The sequence below is a fragment of the Argiope bruennichi genome, chromosome 1 (genome assembly GCF_947563725.1).
Source record: "Argiope bruennichi chromosome 1, qqArgBrue1.1, whole genome shotgun sequence".
Lineage (NCBI taxonomy): Eukaryota > Metazoa > Arthropoda > Arachnida > Araneae > Araneidae > Argiope > Argiope bruennichi.
In genome coordinates this window covers 37605327-37632575 of record NC_079151.1, presented here as the reverse complement: position 1 = coordinate 37632575, position 27249 = coordinate 37605327, and the positions used below count along the sequence as shown (strand labels likewise).

General features: G+C 28.5%; 1 protein-coding gene across 1 annotated transcript in view; it reads left to right on the top strand.

The window, feature by feature from the left end:
• The window catches only part of LOC129970090 (serine/threonine-protein kinase BRSK2-like), a 106842-nt gene extending 86358 nt beyond the window's left edge, over positions 1-20484 (top strand). The window contains exons 8-18 of the mRNA XM_056084435.1: positions 1495-1529; positions 1619-1670; positions 3336-3448; positions 4729-4835; positions 6554-6644; positions 7231-7290; positions 9214-9437; positions 11448-11496; positions 11598-11721; positions 14265-14481; positions 15913-20484. Coding sequence (XP_055940410.1) covers positions 1495-1529; positions 1619-1670; positions 3336-3448; positions 4729-4835; positions 6554-6644; positions 7231-7290; positions 9214-9437; positions 11448-11496; positions 11598-11721; positions 14265-14481; positions 15913-16316 — 1476 coding nt within the window. The 3' untranslated portion in view covers positions 16317-20484. The remainder of the gene's footprint in view (positions 1-1494; positions 1530-1618; positions 1671-3335; positions 3449-4728; positions 4836-6553; positions 6645-7230; positions 7291-9213; positions 9438-11447; positions 11497-11597; positions 11722-14264; positions 14482-15912) is intronic.
• The last annotated feature ends 6765 nt before the right edge of the window (positions 20485-27249 follow it).

Genomic DNA, 27249 nt, shown 5'->3' with positions numbered 1-27249 from the left:
TATTTTTCCCTTTTTAAAACTGTGGTAAAAACGTTTCAACAAATGTTTTTATATATATTATTTTCTAATTTTTATTCTTTATTTCTTATGATATTTAATGTGGATAATGAAAGGATATAAAACTCAAACATTATATTAGAATCAAACGAGCGGAAAGGGCGCAGATTGTCAAATCGTTTTTTTTTTTTTAAATCTATATTCTAAATAATCATATAAAATTTCATCATAGAGGAATTAACCACTATAATAGTCTAAATTTCTAAGAAAAAGTATTTTGTTTAATGCATAATATGTATATATAATATTCTACTAGATAATAAATATTCTAATTCATATTAATATTCTCATTTTAAGAATATCTTTTGATAATATTCTTAATTTCCTACTTTAATTAAAGTTTTATCAAAATTATGAATGTCAAAGCAAACCCATTACAGTGCCCAATTCTGGTAGAAATTAAATTCTGCTTTAAGCAAAATGCAATTTTAAACACATCTATATTATATCTTAACTTTCATTGAGTATCCAAGATTTCTTTTTAAATTCATTGAATGGAGAATTTAATTTTTCATGTTTTAACTTCTTAATAATGTTGCCTGATTTTTATTTAAAAAAAATTATTTATTACTTTTTAGAACACTAATAAAATGGTATTTAAAACTTTTTATATTTTTTTTATTATGTTCCACTTTTTATTCTTTAAAATATTTTATAACTTTTTTGTACAAATATAATGTAATATAAAAATTAATATGTCTCAAATTAACTTCTAGATAATATCACCTATGTGAAATGATGTCAAATATCACCTATGTGAAAATAAATTTATTTTTGCAAAATAATTTTATTAATTAATAATCAGGATTGTTAAAACAATATATATAGTTATAGATAACATTTAATTGCGAAAAATTCAAAACTCACTTCCCCCTTACTGAAGTGAATGAAAAATTTATAACAACATCTCTACCATATAAACATGAAACATGTAAAGTTAAGTAAAAGTATTTTTAAAAAATTGAACATTTTTTGTTTACTTATAAGACTAATATAAATTGAGATGGAAAAGTTTTGTTAGGGATAATTTTCAAAGGAATTTTAATCCAAATAAATAATATAAATAAGATAATAATTCATAAAATTTTGTTTATCAACATAAATAAATGCAGTAAATAAAGTTTTGCTATACATTTTTATTATAATTTCCCTTTAAAGATACTACAACATTGTTTTTACTTTAAAATTCAGATATTTTGACCCATAAAAGATATATTAAAGATTCTATGTAACAGTTTGATAACTATTTATTATATTTTTGAATATATATATATATAAATAATAAATTGTAGAAATCATTAATAATTGAAATGTTATATTTCAGTCGAAATATTTTCTTTTTGAAATATTAATAACTGGCAAGGAAAAATAACAAAAATTGCTACTTATTTCATATCAAATAACCCTTAATATATTAATATTTTTTTTCAAATGCAGCTCGCAGAAGTGACAAGACATCCTTGGGTAATAGCGTAAGTATCAATGTATTACTAATTTTAATTTTTTTATTTAAAGATATAAATATTTTATACGAAGCATAATTATCTGCTGTACATTTCAGAGGAAGTAAATCAGAATTAGAATTAGAACTTCCAATGAAAGAAGCTGTTCAGGTATATTATATATTTTAATTTTTATACAGTTAAAAAAAATTTTTGAAATGCTTTTATTTTGGGAAAATGTTATTGTTTTAAGTTAAAAAAAAAGATTTATATTTCATATTCCAACAACTTTTGTTACTAAATAACCATAGATATTCTAGAAAATTTGAAAAAAGTATTTATTTTTTATTTACCTTGGTATGTTCTAATAATGTTTATAAATTGTTCACATTGATATCGAACAAATGGATAATTGGTATATCAATGGGCCTCTCTAATTTTTTGCTTTAAATCGTCAAAAGTTTATAAAAATATATCAAGCATTATTTAAAAATTTGTTAATTATAATTATAAATACTTACTGATGAGGAAGAAAATTTTCCTTTAAGAACTTACCAAACTGACAATTCGGACTTGGTTTATTGATCTCATATCTTGCTCTCAGAGGTGAAAGGATTTTGCTAAGCATATCTACTTTCTTACATCATTGTTTTGAAATAAATCTTGACGTATATTTAAACATATTTGTTTTCTTTCTAAATAACATTTTCCTTTGCTTAGAAACATGCCTCTTGTTACACATCACTTTCTCACTTGTGATATTTGCTAAACAAAGATATGTTATAAAGTCACTTTACGAATTGTTTTAAATCAAAATTATTGTTTAAACGTTTTCCATTTCTAAAAAAAATAGTGTCATTAATAATATTTAAAAATTACAAGGATATAAAATTCAGTATTAAATAATGAAATACAATTTTTATTTAAAATTTAATTTTGACATTGACTTCAAAAGAATCAATAGAGGCAGCAAGAATCATCAAACGCATCGAAAACAGATGAATGAAACATTTTTAAGTTTTCTGCATTTCTCTAATCTTATAGAAATTATTTATATTTATATATTTTTATTTGACATTATATTGGTGAATATTTGCAAATTAATATCCAATTTTCTACTATCCATTCAGTTCTTCTTGGATTATTCTTGTAATTACTTTTCGTTAGTACTGACTCGAATCTTTATTATATTTTCTTTTGCATTCAAAAGAAAATACCTTTAAGATGCTATAATAAAGGGAAAATTTGTCATGTTTTGACTTAATATGACAATCTAGTTATACTTGTGAAGGATAAGGTAGTAAAACTAAATTTTTCATTATATGATCCAAAAGAATTCAGTTCTTTTTGTATCACATATGTTTATCTTATTTTCTATGATGAGAAGCAAGAATAATTTAGGATAACTTTTCTAAATCATAGAATAAATTAAAAATAAATCAATATTACCAGTAAACATAAATTTAAAAAATTAGATGCCAATTTATTTCAAAGAGAGAGAAAAATACATCGCATTGTATAAAAATATCCGAAGCTGCACCAAAAATATAATTTTTGGATGCTTTTGAAAGGTTTTACTTGTTGAAAACAAAAAATATTGGTTGTTATTTCTTATGATATATGATGTCATTATTCTACCATCTATTTTTCATAATTAGAGCCTTTTATGTGATCATTATTTTTTGTCAAGGTTCTTTCATTAGATTTTGTCTCATCCTATATATTAAACAATTGTCATTGTTTAAAAGAAAAAAAGAAAATTGTAATTGTTTTACGAAAAAAAAAGAAATTAACCAAACAAATGGAGTTCTTCTAGTTTTTTTCTTCTTCTTACAGACCCATATCATACCAACTGTTGAAGATTTGGACCCAGATGTCCTAGCAAGTATGACGTCCTTAGGTTGCTTTAAAGATAAAGAAAAGCTAATTCAAGAATTATTAAATACAACGTAAGTTCTATTCCCTACATTTTTATCATTAAAATTTCAAATTGCTTTTAAACAATTATCATTTCAAGATCGTATTTTAGAGGGAAAACAATAAGACTGTTTTGTATAATGGGTTTTCTGTAATCATTTGCATAAACGAAATGAAGCTTCATTTATATCATTTTCTTTTTTCTGAATTCAATTGTAAATAAATGCAAAAGAGACGGATTTTCATTCATTTTTCGTGACGAAGGAGAAGTTAGAGTAAATGCAGAATTATAAAATTCAATTCAAAAGAAAGCAAATATTTTTGAAAACTAAAGACATTTAGTTGGCTTCCATTTCTCTTTTTTTTTAAAGTGGAATTTAATAAATAAAAAAGAAATTAACATCATGTAGTATGCATTAAATAAAAAAGAAGGGAACATCATGCAGAATGTTTCTTACTTTCCCTTGCTTAATTTCTTACATATACAAAAGAAGCACTTTATTCCTATATTACAGGTTATGAAAAATAGGTGAAAAACTCTTTTATAAAAGCACGTAATTAGTTTTAAATTACTTTAGTTAGAATAATTGTCCGTTTTGAAACTATATTAAAGTCGTTTGGGAACCATTTCGTAATGTTTAATCGCGATCAAACGATGCTAGTTATTTTCGAAGATTAAATTCTATCTCGTATTCTCTAACTCTGTCTCGTGTAAACTCTCTCCCCGATTCATTTCAAGTTTATTTGATGTTTCAAAATTTGGATTCCCGAACGTATATCCAATTTAAAAATAAATAAGTAAAATGTTTTAAATGTTCAAAAAAATTGAGATAAAAAATAAAAGGATTATAATATATTACGTAAAGTTGAATAGAAATGTAATGAATCTTTTCACAGAACTCACTAAATAAAATTTTTTAGAACAACAAGGAAGAAATTCGAATTTTTTTTAACATTATGGGTGTAACGTATTCTTTCAGAGCAACGAAATGTAGAAATGATAAAAGAAATTGAGAATATTCAAATATTGGAAATTCACTATCTTATACTGGATTAAAAAAATTGGATTCTAAATTGGAATTTTTCAGTATCTAAAAGAATTAAAAATTAGCAAAGATTCTTAAACTTTTAAATTCTCTTAATCAATACGAAACATAAAGCACTTTCTCATACAGTGTATATTTGCCCTATTGGGGATTTTAAAAAGCCTCACATTCACTGAAATTAGTCATTTTTTTTAATTGAATGAATACCAACAATACATATAGTAGTTTCAGCTATTTATATTAATACAATTACTTTTTCTTTCCAGGCATAATACGGAAAAAGTAGTTTATTTTCTGTTACTAGATCGTAAAAGACGGAAACCTGCATACGAAGATGAAACAGAAGTGATAATTAGGAATAGATCTGAAAGCGGTAAAGTATATATTATCTCACAATACATATTGTTGTCATAAAAATATTTCGACTCCCCTGACCTTACTACCATCTACTATTTCAAAATATCTTTTAAGTTACATTTAAAAGTATAACGTTTTTATATGTTATTTTTACTCCTTATGAATTTTCTTCATTTAAATTTCTTCATTTCCTATCTTTTTTGAATTAGCAAAAAAAAATATTTTTCTCTTTTCATCAGTGATTACACGATGAAATTTTTTTTCATTGTAATGCTAATAATTGACTTTTTGTGAGAAAATTCTGAACTTGTTACTGTTTAGAGGATTGCTATCTATTTAATATCTAAATACAAATTAGTTTTACGATTTCATTTCAAACTAAGTAACTTGCCATAGTTCTAAATTTTTCATCATTTCGTTATCCCCAAATTTCATGATTTTGCAAATAAATGCGAAGAGTTATCTAGAATTTCAAAATCAAAGTAAAAAAACCATAGCTGATTTTTTTTTTTTTTTTTTTTTTTTTACTATTACATATACTTTGAATCCGAATTAGCAGTATTATTAGGATCTATTTTGAACTTTGAGAGAGTTTTCCTTCTTTCTGGGTTTTTTTTTATTTGTCATTATGATACTGATTTTGGAAAGTAATTGTGCAAATTGCTTCTTGTTGATTTATTCTTTTATGAAATAAGTTTGACTTTTCTTACTGTTTAATAACTTTCAATTTTAATTTTTCTAGAAGTTATGAAACCAGTAGAAAACTTATATAGACTTTTAAGAAACCAGTACTTCTTTTTTATGAAACCAGTAGAAAAACTCTAAATAGTCTTTGACTACTTTAAAAAAAGATTTGCGTATATGCATCATACTTCTTACAGTGTGAAGCCATCGTATGGAAAGATCCATTCCGGATAATACGACAAGGCATCTGATTATTCCTTCAACAAGGCTCTCTTATTCTGTCACAAATTACACAAATGCTGAACATCCTGATTTCTTATCACAGTTTGGAGGCATTTCGTCTGCCCCTCACTTTTCGATTTTTGGAACTCTAGAATGACGAAACGAAATCAAAAAATTTCTTGATCTAAATCTACTGGCCTCTTAAATGAGATTGAAAAATCTGCATGCTTGTGACTTTGAAATCAATTCTACAATGAATTTGATACAAATTAAGAGCACAAGTACCATAGGGCATAAAAATTAATTACAACTTTTCCATATCCTCTCAAAGGCACTTAATTTGGAAGGTCGAGCACCTTTTGTTAACCACTAAAGCAAGGAATTTATATTTGATAGTTCATTTTTTCAATATAATTTTTAAGTCTAATTGTCTTAGTTACTGATTTGACATTCTTAGACAGTTCAAGATTGGAAACCTTCTAAAACTTGGAGCATGACAAATAAAGATAGTCAAATGTATAAATGCTAGTAAAAACATAAATTATTTTATTTCAATACTTAGATAAGATTACTTTAAAAGAGATTCTGATCTATCATTATAGATAAGAGCTCATTTCCTGATAAGAAGAATGAGAAGACAATAACCAGAATAATCTCAAACTAAGACTGCAACCAAAAATTTAGCTTTATGTAAATGCGATTATATTTCTAAAATGACAAAAAGATTGTTCCTAATGTTTCTCATAGTAACTTGAAATTGTTTTCAATCACAAAGTATTGTATTATTGAAATAAAAGGAATGAAATTGTAAAAAATCTAATTTTACAGCTTTCTCGTCTTCTCTTCCTTGCTCAGTTCCCCCTGACCCTCCCAGGAAAAGAGTGGATACTTGTCACATAAATGGGAGATCGGGGCCTAGGTAAGATACTCCTTTAACACATTTTCTGTATCATATCTAAATTATCTATTGACTTGCGAAGTTATTCGCACATAATATTAACAAAATATAATGATACCGGGTGGGCAAAAAATCCGTAAAAACTTTACAAATTTATAAAACCCGGATAATTAAGCAAAATAAAAAAATGGTTTGCAGGTTTAACATCGATAAGTCACAGGATTTTTTAAAGGCCATTTTCCAGTCTTTCATTTTTCTGAAAACGGAATTTAAGCAGTGCTTTATCTTTCCCATTCAGTATTCTTGTTCACTTACATGGCATGCAATGGGGAACTGGTTCTGAATCAAAAGCGTAAATATTTATAATCGCTTGACTCATTTACATATTTCCAACTAAGACGTTGTACCATCAGCATCTATCGAATGTTTTTTTCCTATTTTAAAAAAATCCCGTGATCAATCAATGCTAAACTTGCAAACCGTTTTTTATTTTTATTTTCCTTCGGGTTTTATGAATTTTTAATATTTTTACAGACTTTTTACCCATCCTTTATATGCTTAAACCATGAATTAAAGAAGAATAATGAGATATTTCAATGCATTGCAGGTATAGCTTTGACATGCTGAGCGACGGTTCTCCACTAACGCCGAGGAGGTATCCTTATGGGTAAGATGAAAAAGAAAAAAAATTGGCTATTACATTTTATTTCAGTTTTTTTAACTATCCTGCTGCCCAATTTCTATATTTATTAGATTATCTAGGATTATTTGTACAGAAAGTCTGTAGCAAGCACATTTCTCCTAATCTGATAGATTACCCCTGGATACTTCTTCAGTTTCTGGAAATTTTCAATGTTTTAATGGAGATAAACTTTTTTGAAATAAGTTTTTTTTATTTCAAATTTTACCATTTGCGAAAATTTGTTCTGGAGAAATAACTATCAAATAAAAAATCTATCAATCAACTATAATTATCAGATACAAAAAGTCTGTAACAAGTACATTTCTCCTAATTTGATAGTATACCACTGAATCTTTCTCAAACTTATGAGAATTTTTCAATGTTCAGATGTTGATGAGATTTTTTTCGACAGAAATCTTTTTATTTAGAATTTTACCATTCGTGCAAATTTTCTCTGGCGAAATGACTATAATAAACGTTGTGACGTCTGATACAGAAAATCTGTAGTAAGCACATTTCTCTGAATTTAATAGAATGCCACTGGTTCTTTCCTCAACTTCAGAGAATTCTTCAATATCCTGATGCTGATGACATTTTTTTGAAAGAAAAGGGTGCTGTCGCAAGCAGGAAAAGTTCTTGATATATTTAGCACATTTTTTTATTCATGGAGAAATATCAGTTGAGAGGTAGCTTTGTGTTTTTAGAAACTAACAGCTTTTCACAACAGCTGTTCGTCTTTAAAAGTACAAAGCTTTAGGTAAATCCAAACCACAGACATTTTTGACAGATTTCCTTTCAACAAGATGTACCTAAGTTGTATCCTTGCATAGATATTGTGTCCCGCTTTAAGCATCAATGAAATTATAATAATATAAAAGTTTTCATGAAAAAAAATGCTTTTCTTCAAAGTATTTTTTTACAAAAGGTGTAAAAGAAAAAATGTTATATATATATATAATCTTATCGAGATGAATTGTACATCTCGAAATTTCACTTCCTTCAACTCTTTTTTAATCTACTTTTCCAACTTTCAAATGAGGAGTTGCTTTTAGATAAATACGAAAATATATTAGTATGATTGTTAATGAACGTATTTTTCTTAACATAAAAGCATAAAAACTTGACATGGATAAAATGATAATAAATTTTCTAAACAACTGTGAATGACAGCAGAATTGTTGAACAGTCATTTTTGCCAGATATGAGTCATACTCAGAGGTGATTAGAGTTATCACAAAAATTGAAAATGCTCTAAATTTTAATAATTTTTAAATTTATTTAATTGTTAAAAAACGCAAACAATATTCAAAAACTTGTAATTCAAAAAAAGATTCTGCAAAAAAAAAAAAAAAAAAAAAAAAAATGAGGCACAACTTTCAAGCAATCAGACAATTTTATTCTAAGATACTCTTTTCAAATATCATATTTAATTTAATTAATTAGCTGTTTAAATATTATATGTGCTTACGATAATTATATTTCATTACAAAATTTTTATTTGAAAGGGAGAAAAATTGAAATTTGTCGTAATAAACTTCAAGCTATCATGCGCTGTATAAGTTATATTGGACCATTACTTGAATTAATAACTTGATTAACATATTTGAAACATTTATCAGATAATTTTTAAAATATACCATGATGAAAAATTTCTGATTTAAGGTACGATGACCAGCCATCAAAATAAAATTCGTCTTCTTTATCTATATTTTGAAACTATATCTGAGCACCACTAAGAAATGTTAGTCTTTTCAAGATTAAAGAAAAAATTTGGGCATAAATAAAAGCACATTTAAAATAAATTTTCTAAAAGCAAAATCTTTCATCTTATTATTTCAGTTTCTTTTGTCAAAATAATCTTGAAGATTACCAGCATAAGTTTTTAAAGCTTGTATCTTTTTTTGGTAGCCGAAGCCGTCGGAGCAGCATGTCTAGCAGCCTTCACGTTACAAGCCCTGCGGTATCCCCTCTCAGTTCTCCCAAACCTACCCCTCGGGGCACTCCTGAGGAGAGCCCCCTGAATACCCCACCTGGGTCTCCTGGGATGAACCAACCTTACTGGAAATCTAGGCTCAATACAATTAAAAGCAGCTTCCTAGGAAGTCCGAGATTCCATAGGAGAAAAATGCAGAGTGAGTAAACATGTATCGTTGCGCTTCCAACAACAACCTCATTCAAATTTAGCTTTTTTTTTTTCTTTTTGAAATATATTTGATATTTTCCTGGTTTTAAAATTAGAATTTCATAAAGTGAAAGCATTTCATTTTTTATTAATATTTTTAGATGTTTCAGTTTTAGTGGTTAAAATATTTATCCTTAATCCTTTCAAATAAATAAAGGAGGCACAAAATATGCAGGTATAGTACAACCCTGTTGATCGATCTAAAGGGGGGCGATTCTGGTTAAGGATTTTTTTGGATAAAGCATGAACATCTATTTCTATTTTGTATTATAGAATGTAACTCTGAAATATTTTAAGTATAAAAACAAATTGAAATATCTCTTTTTAGGCTACACTTAAAGTTAATTGTTTTTTATTAAAGCTAAAATTTCATTTTTAAGATTACAATAGATACATTAACTTATACTTAGTAATAGTTAATAGTATATGATTTATTCATTAAAAAAAACTATGTATGTTTTAAAATTCCTTATAACGTTTTCGAATAACCACGTCTCAACCCTTTTTCAATAGAAGGATATTAGCTTGCACTGATTCACTGTATTTTTCAACAAATTTTACGGCAACCTAAAATGATAACAAAATATGTACTATAATTCCCGTGTTGCTTTAAAAGAAAATGTATAGTAATCTGCAACTGATGCAATAGTTACTTTAATTTTCATATATATAAAAAAAACTTTAGATTTAAATATTGTAGTAAGTTATTAGGAATCATAAAAAAATTTTAACTTAGTTTTATCACTAGTACAATAAAATCATAGTCAGCTCTCATTCAGTCATCCACATCATCTACTTTGTTCTCTTCGATCAAGTCAGCATTTGACTGCAACACTTTGTGCTTAGACTTGGATTTCAGAGACATGGATAACCAAGGTTTCAGTTAATTTGAGTTCGGTTAACCGGGACTTAACTGTATTATTTCTTCGAACTGATTTATACCTTCTTACAACATCTGCTAGGTAAGGTTTCATTTGGAGATGCAATGTATTTGTAAATATCGCTTGGCCCAAAGTTAAAGTAATTCTAAATAACATTTTATCGTTTGGTACAGTAATTACTATTCAACCTTAATTGCAGATCCATCGTTTTAGTTCTTTCTGTTCAAGATTAGTAGATCAGTGCTTCAAACTGGAGTAGTAAATTAAAAAATAAAAAGAATTTCTTCATAAGTTTGTACTGTATAACAAAATAAGAACCTTTGAAAGCTGTGTTACCCAATTTTTATCGCTACCTACTCCTTTAAGCACTTGTAATTATGCTCATTTAATTCATAATAACTTTTAAAGGATAGTTACAAGATGTTATTTACCAATTTATTTTATATTACATAATTTACGAATGATAATCTTTTTCACGCTCACGTTTAAAATATTTCCCTGAATTAACACAAAAGAGTGAAAACATAGAAAAACAATTTTAAAATGCGTATTATGTTAATTATAGAAACTAGCACAACAAACAATTTTTTAATTTAACAATTGCTTTGCAATTCAATGGAGTATTATTATTATTTTTTTTTTTTCGTCTTTTCCTTTGAAAAATAAAACAAAGCAGTGCAGAAAAAAAAAATTATAAAATAAATGGTGTGTTTTAAGAATATTTGTGATACAATTTTTATGATTTTTCTAATTTTGTACAAAAATACTGAAAGAAGAATTATATATTTTCAGAATATAAAGTGCCTAAAATGTTTACAAATTTACTATTAAAATTTATATATTTATTAAAATGTTTCATAAGAGAGGAAGAAAGTGATTTTATTGTATTAAGATGAACAATCAGCCAAAGCTAAGTGGGAATTCATCTTTTGATATCAACATTCCAACAATGCCATTAAGTACAGTGTTTCCCTCTTCATTCCTAAAGGAACTGAAACCTTTTAACAGTCTATCATTACATCTCTAACAAAAGTGCAGACGCTGTTAGCATTCTCAACTATTTTGCTTTTCTATTGTAGCGCCTTCAGCCTCGGACGAAGTGAGTCTAACGCCAGATTCTTCGCCTGAGTAAGTATTGAAACCATATAAAAGCTCTTTTCCCTCCATTTGTGTCATTTTCCCCAAAGCAATCATCTAAATGAATGGTTTTTTCTCTCTCTTTCTGGCAGGTTAACGAAACGTTCGTGGTTCGGGAGCCTCATGACCAACGAAAGGGATGAAACACACGTGATATTAGTCAAAGATCGACCTCTGAGTTCGGTGAAAGCTGATCTCATCCATGCCTTCTTATCAGTAAGTCAGCTTGAGAATATATTCGTATTTCTGATACAGCTGTGGTGTTGAAGTAAAATACTGATAAACTGAAACTAAATTTATTGGCTGTTTAGTAAAACCATTACTTACATAAACAAAATAAAAACACAATACCATTATTTTCCAATTATTACTATTTGTTTTAAAAAATACCCATGGATCCTCGCTTATTTCTATAATTTCAAAATGTAATACAATTTCCTTTAAAAAGAAAAAGGTCAATCTATGAAAACCCATCCTTATTTTTAACAAGAACTAATATTTTCCTGACAGTTGTGTACCATTATTTAAAAGAAAATTGCAATTATTCAAAACTAATTATGAAAGGCAGTAGAGTCAAAGCTAGTGTGCCCTGCTGATTCAACGAAAACCTCGGACTTGACATCGGAATTAGATGGATTCAAATATAGCTTCATAATTTATAGTTTTACTTAGAAAGAGAATTTGGGAAATTTAATTTTCGTTTGAGAGACAGTCCCTCATAAAGAAATATCTAATTAAAAAGAGTAAGTGTTGCACATGAGAATATTTGAAAAAAATAAAAGGTTTTAAATCTGTGAAAGAAAAGGGTTCGCACTACAATGCCAAAAAGAATGCTTCTTTATTAATTGAGGAAAAGAATGATGGACAGTCGATAATAATTAGGAATTCACATAATTCCTTTCACAATGTAGAGGGATTTGAGACATAAAAAAATTAATTTTAAAAACACTTAGATTTATAGTTTAACTAAGAAAAGGTACGTCTCTTCTCAACCGACGGAAAACAATTGAATGAATGTACCAAAATAGCATGAAACCGTTTGTGTGTTTAAGATAGTAAGATCACAAGCAGGAAAATCTTGAAGATGTTCGTTACGAATTTAAGGTAGGTTTAGAAAAAAATTTATCGAAATATTTTGATACAGCCCTGAATAGGTTTCATTTCAATATCGCTATGCAAGTCCTTACACTTGACATACCAAGAAACATTTATGATTCGTGTTAATAGCTGGATTGGAAACGTTTTTAATTTCCTTATAATCATAAAGACTATTGATCCCTAAATGAGGAAGCCATAGAATGAGACTGATCAAATGATATTTTTATAAAGAAAAAAGTTGTGCTAAATCACAAATGTGTTCTTAATCATGAGTTGATTCAAACGAAAAATTGTAGCTTGGGATTTATTGATAACCAATTTGATGTTGGAATGAAAGGTTAATTTAAAATCTAATAGATAATACACCCAAGATAATTGGGAATGAATGACCCAGAAGAATTGGGAATGTTGAAACTATTTTTATTAGAGTCTATGCATTTGGCATCATAATTAAATAATAAACACTACAACGCATTTCATCTAATATCCAAATTCTATGATGGCATATCCTTTTCCTAGTGGCAAAATTCTTCATGTATTCGAAATTAAATTGGCACGATTCATTTACTGAGTATTGCATGAACATTAAGTGACTCTACTAAATAATTTTGTTGCAAAACGTTACTATAATAGATATTAAAAAAAATTTTTTTTTAAGCCTTTCCTTTCCTTTTTTAAAGATTTTTATTCTTCCTGATAAAAAAATTTATTTAAAATAATCGAAACGGGAAAACTTATTTTGAATTCTACATACTTTCTTCATTAGAGAGCAGAAACAGCTTAACATTACATGCCGGAAAAAATGATTACGATTTCCTTAACTTTCGTTGGTAGAGATTAAAAAATGTGTACCGATAGTTCTTTAGACACAATTATGTAAATAAAAAACGTTTTTGAAAATGGAATGATTATTCTCCTTCAACTATTGCTATCGAGAAAAAGGATCGTGGAGAATAGCGAGCATGGTCATCGGAATAAGTCCTTCCCTCCGTATCACAAATTGCAAAAAATAAATCAAATAAATTTATATAATTCTTAAGCAAACGTGCGCGTTTAAGACTTTCATCTTACACAAAATCTAAGATGATTTGGCCATATTTCAGCTATTCCACATACACAGTATTACATAAGTGTCAATTACTGTTTTTATTTCGCTTTATCAGTGGAAATATTTTTACAACTATCAGATATTTGTATCGAAAATGCAGTGAACTCTGGACATTAAAATTATTAATAAAAAAAATGTTTTTTTTCCCTTAAATGATAATTGGGGTGGAGGAGCAATGAATGATGGGATGTGCCCAACTTTTCCAAATTTTATATGCATGCTGCTCCTTTTCGTGCTCGAGTGCTCTTCTGCAATGCCAATTAATATTCTGCAACCAAAAGGTTGAACCGATTAATCTTGATGATGCGTGAATGGGGAATGGAATGTATCGTGATTTCCCCTTCCAAACTAAAGAAATTAAGGATATTGCCTTATTTATTTTTATTATTTGATGCCACTTATCAAAGTAATAGGTAACCCACCACTGGAATGCAAAGAGCATTTTGCATAAGGAACACTTTCATACACGATATTTTCATATCAAAATAAATGATGTTTATATACAGAGGCTTCAATTCACGGTCTGTAATCTTTTTTTTTAAATCAATTTCAGATAGCGGACCTGTGCCACAGCGTCATTTCTCCAATGTCTTTCCGAGTGGAATACAAGCGGGCCGGGGGTCCTACCATGTTCCAGAGGAACGTCCGTTTCCATGTGGACATAGCGCTGGTCAGTGCGGGAACGCACGACGGACCCCTCAGTGCTGTGGATCGAAGGAGCAGCACTGACAAGCCCGCCGTCTACTGTATATCTTTCACACTCATATCCGGTGAGAAATTTGTACTTCTTCCTCGATTACATTTTCAGGAGGCTGAAAATAAATGCGTAAGACAAACTACTCATGGTTTGATAATCGAATTGTTCTTAAGCAATCGCAGTAACTCATTTTGCTTGCAAACATCTTTATTTCCCATATATTTGATTTTGAACTGCGAATTTGGAGCCAAAGGAAATTTTTCAAACAAAATAACAGTAATGAAAAATCACAACAAAGCTATAGAAAATTTAAAAAATTTTTGTTTAAGAAAAAGGATCCCAAACTAAATAACAGACCTTGTTTAGTTAAATATATCTTTTGTTTGTCTTTACTTAGTTGCTAATAGAATGAAATTTAATTTAATATAAACGCTCATTCCTGGATTCCTGATGATAGTAGATGTGCATTTAATACATAAATTTTATTTGTATATATGGTAAAGAAAAAACTGCAGTACTTATAGCAAGTGATTCTGATGATGAATTTTTGATTTAATAACTCAATTGTTTTAACATTAATTCATTTTTCATTTAAATTAAAAAAAGAAAGAATAATTTTAATGATAATTACTGTTTATTGTGTCTGTTATTTTTCTTTTAAGCCATTCCTCCTTTTTACTTTTGTATAGAATTCTTATTTTATAATAATCTAGGCATAACTTTTTCTTTAAATCTAGATGTGTGCTTTGATTACTTTTAATTTTCTTTTTCTTTAATGGAATTGTGGAATTTTCTAAATAGTTGCACCCATTTGTCTTTTTAAAAAATATAATCAAGAAATTTTCTTTTTTTCTTTTTGGTAATATTTATTCCATAATTACTCAAACCATAAGGATCAGATTTATTATATATTTTTAAATCAATTAAGAAGGCTTTCGTATACACGCAACGTTTCAAGTAATTTTGCTTTCGCCTGCTGTCATTCTGAGAACTGGATGTAAATATATTGTACTTGTATATTTAACACTTCCCTAACTTTTAAATCCAAGCCTAAATACTACTTTGTATGGATATTTAAACTGAATGAACAATAGAAAATTGTACTTTTATCGTCTGTCTTCATAAAAATGGCAATAAAAAAACTGAATATAAAATTTTTCCATTCTTTGAATAATATACTATCTATGTGATCAAAAATAATTTTATTCCATCTCATTCCAGCGCAATTTTTTTTTCTTCTACCTAAGCCCAAATTAAAAGAAATTGTCCTATTGAAAGAATATTGAACTATCTAAGCTACATTCACTATAGTGTGTGTGTGTATATATATATATATATATATATATATATATATATCATCTGACATTGTCACTATCACGATTTTTACCTGATTTTTGCATAATTTTAATTTTTGAGTGTCCTTTCTTTACATTTGTGTCATTGTAAATGGTTTGAAGCTAATGTCTTTTATTTTCATTTTGACTGATAGTATTTCTGCCTACAGGGCCCATTCGCCGATTTAAGCGTATCTGTGAGCACATCCAAGCCCAGATCCTGGGTCGCCGTCCGAACCACTCGCCCAGGATCAGCCGCCGCCCGACGGCCGAGCTCAGCGAGAGTTCCTCCTGTGGTTCGGAGAGCATGTCCCCAACGCCCTCTCGCCATCAGATGACCAGCGACGACATGGCCGTATCCATGAACGTGGGAAGCACGGCCGCGGCCATAGCCATGTCGCGCTGCAAATCGGACCAGGATGCGACGGCAGACATCTTTGAGAGGGAGGCCAAGATGGTCACTACTTCGCACAGGAGAGCTGCGGCAGCGGCGGCTGCAGAGGACTCCAGGCCCCTACTCAATGGCCGACGCATGAGCTACGACCTCAAGAACCCTTCCAAGGATAAGCTCTGATGGTGACCTACGAACACAACAACGACAAAGTTTGAGAATACAACAGTTTCCTTTGTTTCCTCTTGACGTTGTTCCATGAAGGTTCACGACATAGACAGAAAAGAAACAACTAAAATTTGAAGATGCGCTCGTTTCGTGGCATGGGGTGATGCTTGAGCAGCTTCGGTGGTGTGCGATTGCGGGTGGAGTGTGCGAAATTTCAGGCTTCGCGTCTATGCGAGTTGTATACGTAAGAGAGAGGATGTGTACGAACATGAAAAAAAAAAATCCATAAAATTAAGTTTAAAAATTCTTCAGATTAACGCATCGGCCTTTCAGATTGATTCAAGAGAGATGGCAGTTTTGCTCAATCTCTTATCAACGGTTTTAAATGTTTTATTCGTTTATGTTTTATGTTTTTTTCGTTTTCAAAAGTATTGAATCATACGAACTTTTCTTTCCAATCAAAAGGAAATCCAAAACGCATCTATATTTAAACCGAATAGAGACGGTTTAGCTCTGAGCTAAATATGGTCATCTTTTGCGCTTCCAATATATAACAATCAAATAATAGTATATAGATGCTCAATGGGCTAATCTGACGAACTTATTTGCCTAGTTTAATAAAAAAAAATTCGATCTGCAATTTCAGAAATTTAAAAAAAAAGTCGTTGATCTAAAAACCAAGATACTTGTTTGCGAAATTATCAATACTCGTCTATGCGATAATCTGGAGATCATTAAAGAGAAATTATCACTATAATGCGTACATATCGTATTCTTACGTATACGAGAACTTATATATTGACTTAAACTACTGAAAATCACTTATACTTTAAGTCAAGCCTTTATTCTGATGCCATTCATCAGGTTACTGAAAGATATCTATTTTTATCATACTTCTTCTAATTCAAACTGTTCAATTTATAAAACAAATTGATGGCGGAAAATTCCAAATGCCGTGTTCCATCTCTTTCCTTGAGCAAATTCTATTAAAAGGGCTTTAGCAGGCATGGAAGAATGGCTAAAATAAAGCCATAGAAGGTGTTCAATGAATATTTTCCACTTTAAAAAGAAAAAGACTGATTTATAATTGACAAAATATTTCGCCTGAACATTTCCGGTTATTGTTCGCTGTTCCAAGTTGTTTTTGAATCCTTAACCGCAGTTCTTTGTTACCACGAGTGTTCGTTACGTTCCAAATGTGTGATAAACCATTAGTATTGCTAGTATAGATTATTACGTGTCGTTAAGTTATTCCCAAAGTTTTTTAATGTTAAGCAGTTAGATTATAGAATGTTGCTTTAATTAATATGTTGTGCTTTGTGAACCTTGAGCCAAAATCTCCTTCGTGTTCAAAAATATATGTTGCCTTAATGCAAAAATTCTACACCTAGATGAACACTTCCATTGTTCGATATCACAAACTATTAATCCATTAATCTGAGTGTCTCGACTGCCAGAAATATTATCTGAGAGAAAGGCATATTTAAAATTTAAAAAGGGAAGGAAACTCTTCCTTTGTTGTCAGAAATTGTTTCAACATCATCTATTAAATTTGAGCAATTTAACTGTGATTTCTTGCTATTTATAACTTATGAAAACTAGTATAAATTGCAAGATGTTTTTCCTTTTTATACTTTTATTTTGTATTCGTGTGCCCTCTATACGCTTAACGCTGAAGTTAAGTAAACAAATATGTTCCATGGAACATCTTCCATATATCCTGAATAGATGAATAGTTCTATTCATCTGTTAACAAATTCGAGTCTGTCAGATCAATGGAGATATAGTTTAATCACGAATTGAAAAATTATAAAAGCAGTTTTGAACTGTAGAATAATTTTAAACGCTTGTTACAACGAAGTTTTTACGAAATCAGAAAACTTCCGCTTAAAAATCATTTATCAAGATTTAAGACACCAGTTCACTTCATTTTACACTCATTAAACGATTTCTGGTGTATCTTTTTTTGGCTTGTGATAATCTTTCAAAAGTTATCGTTAATGAAACTGAGCACTTTCATTCTTTAAGTAAATCCAGATAACGCATTTCAATTATCTGTAATAAACGAAAAGTATTTAAAGTGTAATTTAAAATTATGAAACTAAAAGATAACTTTAAACTAAAATCAAACTCGCCTTAGATAATGTAAAGTCGATGAATGAATGTCCCTGATAAAGAGAAACAATTTTTTCAAACTAGTAACTTCTAAATGGCTTTGTCTTGGCCCATCATGTACGTGAGGAAATAAATCGAATAACGTGGGTCGAATTTGTCCTAAATGCATAGGAGTAAGAGTAATAGCATTCTTACCAACCTATACTACAGATAGCTTACCTTAAAGAAGGGTTCCTGGATTCGGGTTTAATGTGGCGTGCCTACCCTTAACAACAAAACACTTTCTTTCTTTTTTTTACATTTTAAAACAAACATTTAGTGGCCCTAACAATCTTCAAAGATGACGCTGCACTCTTCTTTATTTCGAGACATTATGATGGCTATATTATTATTATTATTATAAAAGAGTAGACTTAGCATTTCACATGAGCCTTTAACTAACAGAGAGGGTTTGTTGCTTCGGCCGTTTTCAAGCAACAATTCCGGAAACAATGTAATAAAATCATTTGTACATACGCTCATACGGACATTCGCCTGCATGAGGTTTTTCATCTCGCATGGTGTATTAAATAAATTAGTAGTGATACTACTCCATCAAAACTTATATGCTACCTACTTTGGATAAGAACTCGCGACTGTTCACCAGAATTCATGGTTCAGTGCGACTGAACCGTAATAAAAGAACCGAAAAGCGTTTCAGGAAAAGTAAAATATTTATTATATCCAATAGGGCAATCGTGTGTAAAATATTAGTTGAATTGTTGTGTAGACACTTCTGGTTAGGAATAAATAATAAAGTTTCGAATTTTTATGATATACTCTAAAAAACAACAGAATGATCTCACACATTTTATCACGGGGGTATAGTAGGTTTAGAATTAACTTTGAAAAAAAAAAAAAACTAAAAAGGAACGCAGTTAGCAGAGATTAGCAGAAACGTTTAGGAACTCATTTTCTAGTACTGTTTTCTTTTCGAAATTAAATTCAAATATGGATTGTCAGATGGAAGTTCAGAAAAAATAGTTCTTGACTCTGCCAAATTTATAATATAGAGAAGTTCTTTTTTTATTTTTTTAATAGACTCTCGTACACAATTTGTTTTTCCTTAAATTCATTCTGTAGAATAAACATTTATTCTAAAAGCATATTATGATTCTATTAAGAAATACATTTCGGAATTTTTTGTACAAAATGAGCACAATATATTTCAAAATAAATGAAGTGGATTTGAAAAAAGTTCTTTTTAATTGGATTGAATAATATACGTAGAATCTGTTATGAGATGGTGCAATTGCTAAAAAAAATGAAAGATGGTAAAATTATCGTCTGACAATGAATGTGTCTTCACAAGAACCAGTATCGAGTTGTATTTGAATATGTTAGAATTGTTTCTGGTTAGTACAATTATTTTGAAATAGCTTATTTCATTTATTGTTTCTTTTTTTTTCAAAAATGCATATATAATTTGTCTACTTTACAGAGTTAAGGCATGAAAATTATAGACTGCTTAGAAAACTGTTTGGAATAGATGAGAGAAAGCTATGATTTTATTAAGAAATAAGCTTCGGAGTTTTTTTCTATAAAATAAGAACAAAATAAATGAAGTGGATTTGAAAAAAGTTTTTTTATTAGATTGAATCACATGGGTAAAGTCATCTTATGTGATGGTACAGTTGCTAAAAAATGAAAGACGATAAAATTATTGTGTGACTATGAATGTGTCTTAATAAGAATCAATTTTAAACTGTATTTGAATGTGTTATAATTGTTTCCGGTTAGTACAAAATGTTCTGAAATAGCTTTTTTCATTTGTTTTTTGCCACGAATTTTATATATAATTTGTCTAATTTACTGGTTAAGGCAGGAAAATAATAGCTTGGTTAAAAACTGTTTGAAATAGATGACCGAAAGTTAATCTTATATTTAAAATAATTCTTCAACAAGTATTCTTTTGTTTTTTTTATAAGAATAGTTCGCATAGCAGCTAAGATTATTTTTTTAAAAACCAACAAATCTAACTTTGAAGACATATTAAAATTCTATATACAGCACAAAGAATTTATATTTTTTCGTTGAAGCTGATTCATTATTAACTGCTCATTTATCTTTTTTTTTTTTTAATATTTCTCAGAATAATGGTTAATGAAATTTTAGGTAAAATTTTTGAAATACATTATGAACAAACTAAAATAATAATAAAGAATTTAATTGACTAAATAATAAAGAATTTAATAACCGAAGATAATGAAGAATTTAATTGATTATTGTTATTTTGTATAAACTTTGATCTGAGTAGAACCTAACATTAAAAACCTCGATGTTTAATCGAGATTTTTAATGAATTTTTTTAAAAAAAATTCTGTTTTTACAGATAAAATATTTTGTACAGTTTCCGCAATCTTCCATCTTAACAATCTATATTTTTATTGCTAATTTTACTTACCGGCAACAAATCTGAAGTTATTTAGAATAACCCAAAAAAGAAATATATTAAATAATATTTTCTGCCAATCTTTACTAAACGTCCAATTATATGTTTAAGTAGAAATTAGGCGTGTGAATGTTTAGGAATAATAAAATAATCAATAAAACTACAGTTCAATTTACAAAAATCAAATTAAATTAACAACCTAGAAAACTACAATTATTGTATCGATTTGAATTCTAATTTTTATACTTCAGTCTCCCAATAATTCAAACTCAAGTTACAAGAAAGAATAACATCTGGAAAATAATTTTGAATTAATAGTGAAGGCCTCTGAAGAATACCTACATATCTTTTGAAGAATAGTTCATTAACATGGGCTTTATGTAGTTTACATAAGTTAAAATCGTCTGCCAGCTGCCATATAGAGATAAACATATAAATTTTGTGATCAAAAACAAAAAAGATTCTAAAATTCAAAAAAAAAAAAAAAAAACATAACTTTGAAAAATGCAAGATAATGAAAATTACAGAAAACCTGTGCACAGTATTAATATGCATAATAACTGAAAACAACAATTTCAACTAATTTTCAGCTTTATTTAAGCTGTACACAAAACATTCAATATCTTTGCCAGCTAATATATAATATCAGTGTTTTCTAACTTTAAAAGCACAGACTACCAAGATGTCTTTATAGTCCTCTCATTTCAAACAGCCTTTTTAAAATAAAACTTACATTACCTATCGTTGGAGTGTAGGAATTTAAGCACATATTATAGCCTCATTTATATTGAGCTACTTTGTCTCGGTTTAAAAAAATAAACCTAAAAATAACTTAAATACAGTTTTTTAGAAAAATGACTTATTTACAAAAATTAATAAATTTAATAAGTACTCGTGCAAAATACTTTGATTGCTAAACGTCAAAGAATTTTGAAAGAGAAGAAAGTTTCATTTCTAAAATTATTTTTGAAATAACAAATACTGTAAAATTATTTATTTTATTCTAGTCAAAATTTAGCTTATTAATTCTTTAGCAATAAAGATTCCAAGTAGCAAAGATTTGTTGTTTCATACGAGCTCCTGAATCATAGAAAAGGTGTTATGAAAGAAAGATAAAGACATTTGATTCCGTAAGAGAGAAAAAAAGTAGCTTATATTATATTTTAATACAAATTATTTGTGATCTGGCAACACTATATAAAAATTCCCTAGCTGCATTGTTATCTATTGAATATTTAAACTAATTTGGCAGATTTCTGCAAAATATACAATATAATGTTATGCTAAAACTGGTTAAAAGACAACTGATAAATCTAAATACAAAACGTAAAAAACTCTTCATCATTCAGAGAGGACGTATGATTTATTTTTTATTTATTTATTTTTCCCCCCTTTTCTTAAAGAAGAGAATTTAAATAAATTCCAAATTTTTGAAATTTTTATTCATTTATTTATTGTAAATTTCCTAAGACAATAGTTCTCAGACTATTCATCACGATTACCTTCCCGGTTTGAGAAAATACAAGTATAATTGGAATAAGGGGGGGGAGGATTAAGATCTTTACTTTCTATTATATTTCTACTGAAAAATAATCTGCAAAAATATGAAAGAAGATATTTCTTTTTTTAACAGAAATTTACCAAATAGAAGTAACTAACAACCGACTATTTTAGATGGTGAGCAGTTCACAAGAAATAGCATAAACTGAAAAGTAACCACACTGCGATCCTAACTCCAGATTGCAAACTGGTGAATTCTTAAATAGTGTTGTCATAAATTTAACCGCTTTATAAGAACGATGACAAATGCTCAAGAAATTATTCAATGAATCTTCTACCTGTTTATGAAGTAAATAGCGAAAAATTTATGCACCCAAATATATGACTTTTTGCTTTTGATATGTATATTTAGTTTTACCATTTAACTGCAAGCAAGTGATGAAATTATCATTCAATATTAATGAAATGTTTTAGATTATTTTATTTTTGATGACTATTCTAATTAAATAATTTTTATACTAAAACAATCTATTTCTCTAGTATTATTTCCAGACGTTGTTCAGAATAATTATAAAAACAAAAATAACCATTTTGGGCATTAGTTAAAAAGTGGCAAATCATTTTTATACTCACAATAATGACTGACCTGAAATTTAATTCAAACTACTGTAACAGAAGGAAATTTTTCTGCTAATAAAAAAATATAAGTAATGAATTTTTTTCTTTTCATAAGTTACTCATCGGAACAGAATGCATCTCTTAATGTAAACTACCATATTGATTCTGGTCATGAATGTGTTGAAAGGTGTATCATAAAGATGGTGTGTGTGAATGATGTTATTAAATAAAGTACAACAATGTTAACAATAACTTTTGTTTTGTCTTTCATTTGTGGGTAATAATGCATCATGATTGTGCATTTGCCTTTACTTGAATCATTCCATCATTACAATTCGTTATTCGCATTTGAAATAAAAATTAAATTAAAAAAAATTATGATGAAAACAACGGGAGTTGTCACCACAAAACTTTCTAGCATACTCTTTAATAAATTTGTCGTGCCAGAGAATGCCTTACGTGACATTGGCGTACATTAGTTACGAAATATTATTTTTGGTGCGAATTTGGCATTTTTACTGAATCTATCGTGTGATCCTTGGTGAGTTTTTTTTTTTTTGGGGGGGGGGAGGTGCATTAATCCCTGACATGCGGTTAATAGTATAAGAAAACCGAATTTTTGTTTTAGGCGAGATTTTTCCACACGATTGTAATAAAATTTGATACAGACCTACATATGTAGTCACAAAATCACATATCATATTTTTTATATTTAAGCCTTTGCGTTTTCAGAAAGTACAGACAAACAGCTCAGTGTTGATTTTGTCTAACTTTATTGGCATCTACACCATAGATGTTAAATCTGTGTACCGAATCTTATCTATCTAGCTCTCTTCTTTGGAATATAAGTTATCGTGTTAACTTGTATTGAAACAACAGGATAGATTTTACTCAAAAGTTGACAGAAATTTGCAATTTTGGTTTGAAGACCGTATACCAAATTTCAAACGTTTTTCAGTTATCTTTGTCACAGACAGACGGATATTTTCCAAAAAAAAAAAAAATTTTTTTTTGAACAGAGACTAAAACATGGAGATTCGTCAAAATCTCGAGTTCAAATTTTTTGATGATTACAATGCTTTTTCTATACTAGATATATGAGAAAGTAAAAAAAAAAAGGAGGGAGGGGTGATTGTTTTCTATCTGCGAAATAGTTACAGAATTTTTAACAAATATTTTTTTAATTCATTCTTTCTGGTTGATTTAGAAAAATCAAAAATTCTCACATTCAAAATAATGAGTCACAAATATATTCCCGTCTTCTTCAAAAGAATAGCGGATTTTCTCTAAAAACGCATATCTTATTATCAGTGCACTGCATTCGTTGTCTTAGAATATCTCAAGTTATTTTGAGATTATAGCTCGAAATTGTTATCTTTCACTTTGGGGGTGGGGGACATTCCATCTTCATTTCAACGGATAATCCATGCGGTTTTGCTAAATCACTCAAGCCACTATTTTAATCACAAGCTGGAAAGACCTCGGATTATTTTTTAATAGAATAGAAAAAAATTACATTTAATTTAATTAATTTTAAAATTAGCTTTTATTAAAAAAGTGTCTAATAATCTTTTCTTGGGACTTTCAATTATTTCAATTTTCTTGAATAGGCTAATAAAATGTTTATGAAAGTTTTTAATGAATTCAGTAATAGTTTAAAACCAACTAAATTGCAGAATCAGAAATCATGAGATGCCAGCGGGGTGACCTCCACAGACCATTCTCGCATACGATTTGAATAACGGTGTTATCCACCTCCCTCCCCCTGTATAAAATTGTGGACTTTGCCTAAAGTCGCGCATGCATTGTATGGCAGTGGCTAACTATAGTTACGAAATATTGATTTTTAGCGTTTAGCACTTTGACTAAATTGACAAGGAAAATATGCATTTTGGATGCTTTTCTCACATGCCGAATTTTGTCATGCTTTAATCTAAGACATTCTCAAGATTCGGTATTTTTCGAAGAATAAGCAGAATCTTCAAATCATGACACTGAGAAATCACCGAGAGTGGCTTGTCGAGATCTTTCTCTCATACTCTCTTATAAAGGTTCCTCCCAGCCTTCGTAAGACTGCAAATGCCTTACAAGGCATTGGCGAAAAATAGCTATAAATTACAGATCTTTGGCATGAATTTGATATTTTTTCTGAAAATCCGTCATATAATCCTTGGAGGTTTTTTTTTTTTTTTTTTTTTTTTTTTAAGATTAAGGTAAGTAATTACATTCGGGGTGAATTTTTTTGAAAAAAGTTCGAAAATAGTATATTTTTTAATATTTATATTAAAAAGATTGAAGAAACATCTATAAAAGCAAAATATACCAGATAAGTGGGAAAAGTTATTATTATTATTGGTAAAAGCAGCCTTTTTTTGGCTAAAAAGAGGCATAAAACAAAAATCTTCTAGTTCAGATGTTTATCAAAGGATTTGCTTAAAATTTGTAAATAATTTAAGAGATATATAAATAATAAGTTGTATTTCTATCTATTCTTTAAATATTGGTATTCGACTGATAAATTTTTTTTCACATTATGAAGCACGAAAAAAACTATAAAATATTCCCAAATGAAAAGATTACTTATTCTCTACTTCAGGAACTACAGAACATATTAAGAAATTATTATACCAAATTAAAACGAAAAATGTGCATTAAATTTTAGTTTAGGAGGTTTTTCGAAAGAAAATTCTATCAAAGTTTAGAATCTAAGTTATCTAAAAAAGTAAAATAGCATTAAAAATTATGAAAATACAAAAAATCAATGTTATTTTTTCAAAAAAAAAAAAAAAAAAAAAAAAAAAACAGACGTGGAAACAAAATTCTAACGGTTTTATAAAGAAACCTGTTCTAACATTAAGAATATTAAATAAAAAATTCATGATTTCGCAAAAAATCGACTTTTAATGTAGTCATCTACCTCGATCCTTGGCATTTAGCAATAGGTGCATGAAAATTGAATTTATTGTTTCCAATTGATTGAAACCAAAATTTAACTCGAAATTACAACTTTTGTCATAAAACCACATACCAAATTTCATATATTTAGCTCGTTCCGCTTTCGAGTAATTGCTTTTGTATGCTTGTGAAAATACAGACCAACTGAAAGTCAACGCTTGTAAAATTTGGTTCCAATTTCGACAGGTATCTGCACTTTAAATGCTAAATTTATGTATCTATCCATTTTTTTTTTTAATTTTTTATTTTTAAGTTTTGCAGTGATTGTGTTAAATTATATTCACATAAATTCCTCTAAATGAATTTCGCTCAAAATTTGATAAAAATCTACAAATTTCGTGTAAATACCATATACCAAATATCATCAGTTGCTCAAAGAAATTTGATTTGAGAGAGTTATTAAATATTTTGTTTAGTTCATTTCATTTCCACAACATTAGCATACGTTTCATTCGCTTAATCAAAATATAATTCAATAGCCAAATTTAACAATAAATTAATAACTATTTTCATTTTTTTCGGCTATCATTTTGTAACGAGATTTAAATAATAATGTGAAAATTATTTCCCAGTATCAATAGACTTCATTCAGTGTACTTCATATGAGAATTATATTCTCAATTTCATAAATTCATTTTCCGTCAGATAATTCTTAATATCCGAATATCATACAAATAATTAAAAGCCTGAGAACAACTATTTATTATAAATGAATAACTATTTAATACTTAATTTTCAGTAATATTACATAAATTTTGAAGTTAAATTAAAGACATTTTTCTGGCTATAATACCCCCTCCACAATCAACCTCCTTTGGAAAATTTCTAATGCAGCTTCTACAGAATTGAAGAGAATTTTAAATTTCTTAACATATATTCTTTAACATTTATGAACGAATGATATATGTTACAGTTATTACTTACATAATACAGTTATTCCTTATGTTCTGGGTGATGACTCTTTGTATGGATGCATAGATTTTCCACATTTTTTGTTTTTTTCGTGTAAAACCAGGATTTTTCAGTTTTACAGAGATGACAACCTTAATGTTTATACCATCTATTCTAGTAATGATGTTGATTTCATCCAATAAGATTTCCTCTGGTTTGCATAGAAGATTTTCTAAACATCGTTTAATTCAAAGTAGCAAATTGGATATCTGAATGACCAGACTTGAATCTCACTGATCATAGTTAAGATGCTGTAAGGAGACATATTGCTACTTTCTAACCTCCTTTTTCCAAACATCCTAGTAAAAACAATTGTTCTCGCTTTCTACTGATTTCATAGACCACGTAACTAATAGCTAACTCTGTGTTCTAAAAATA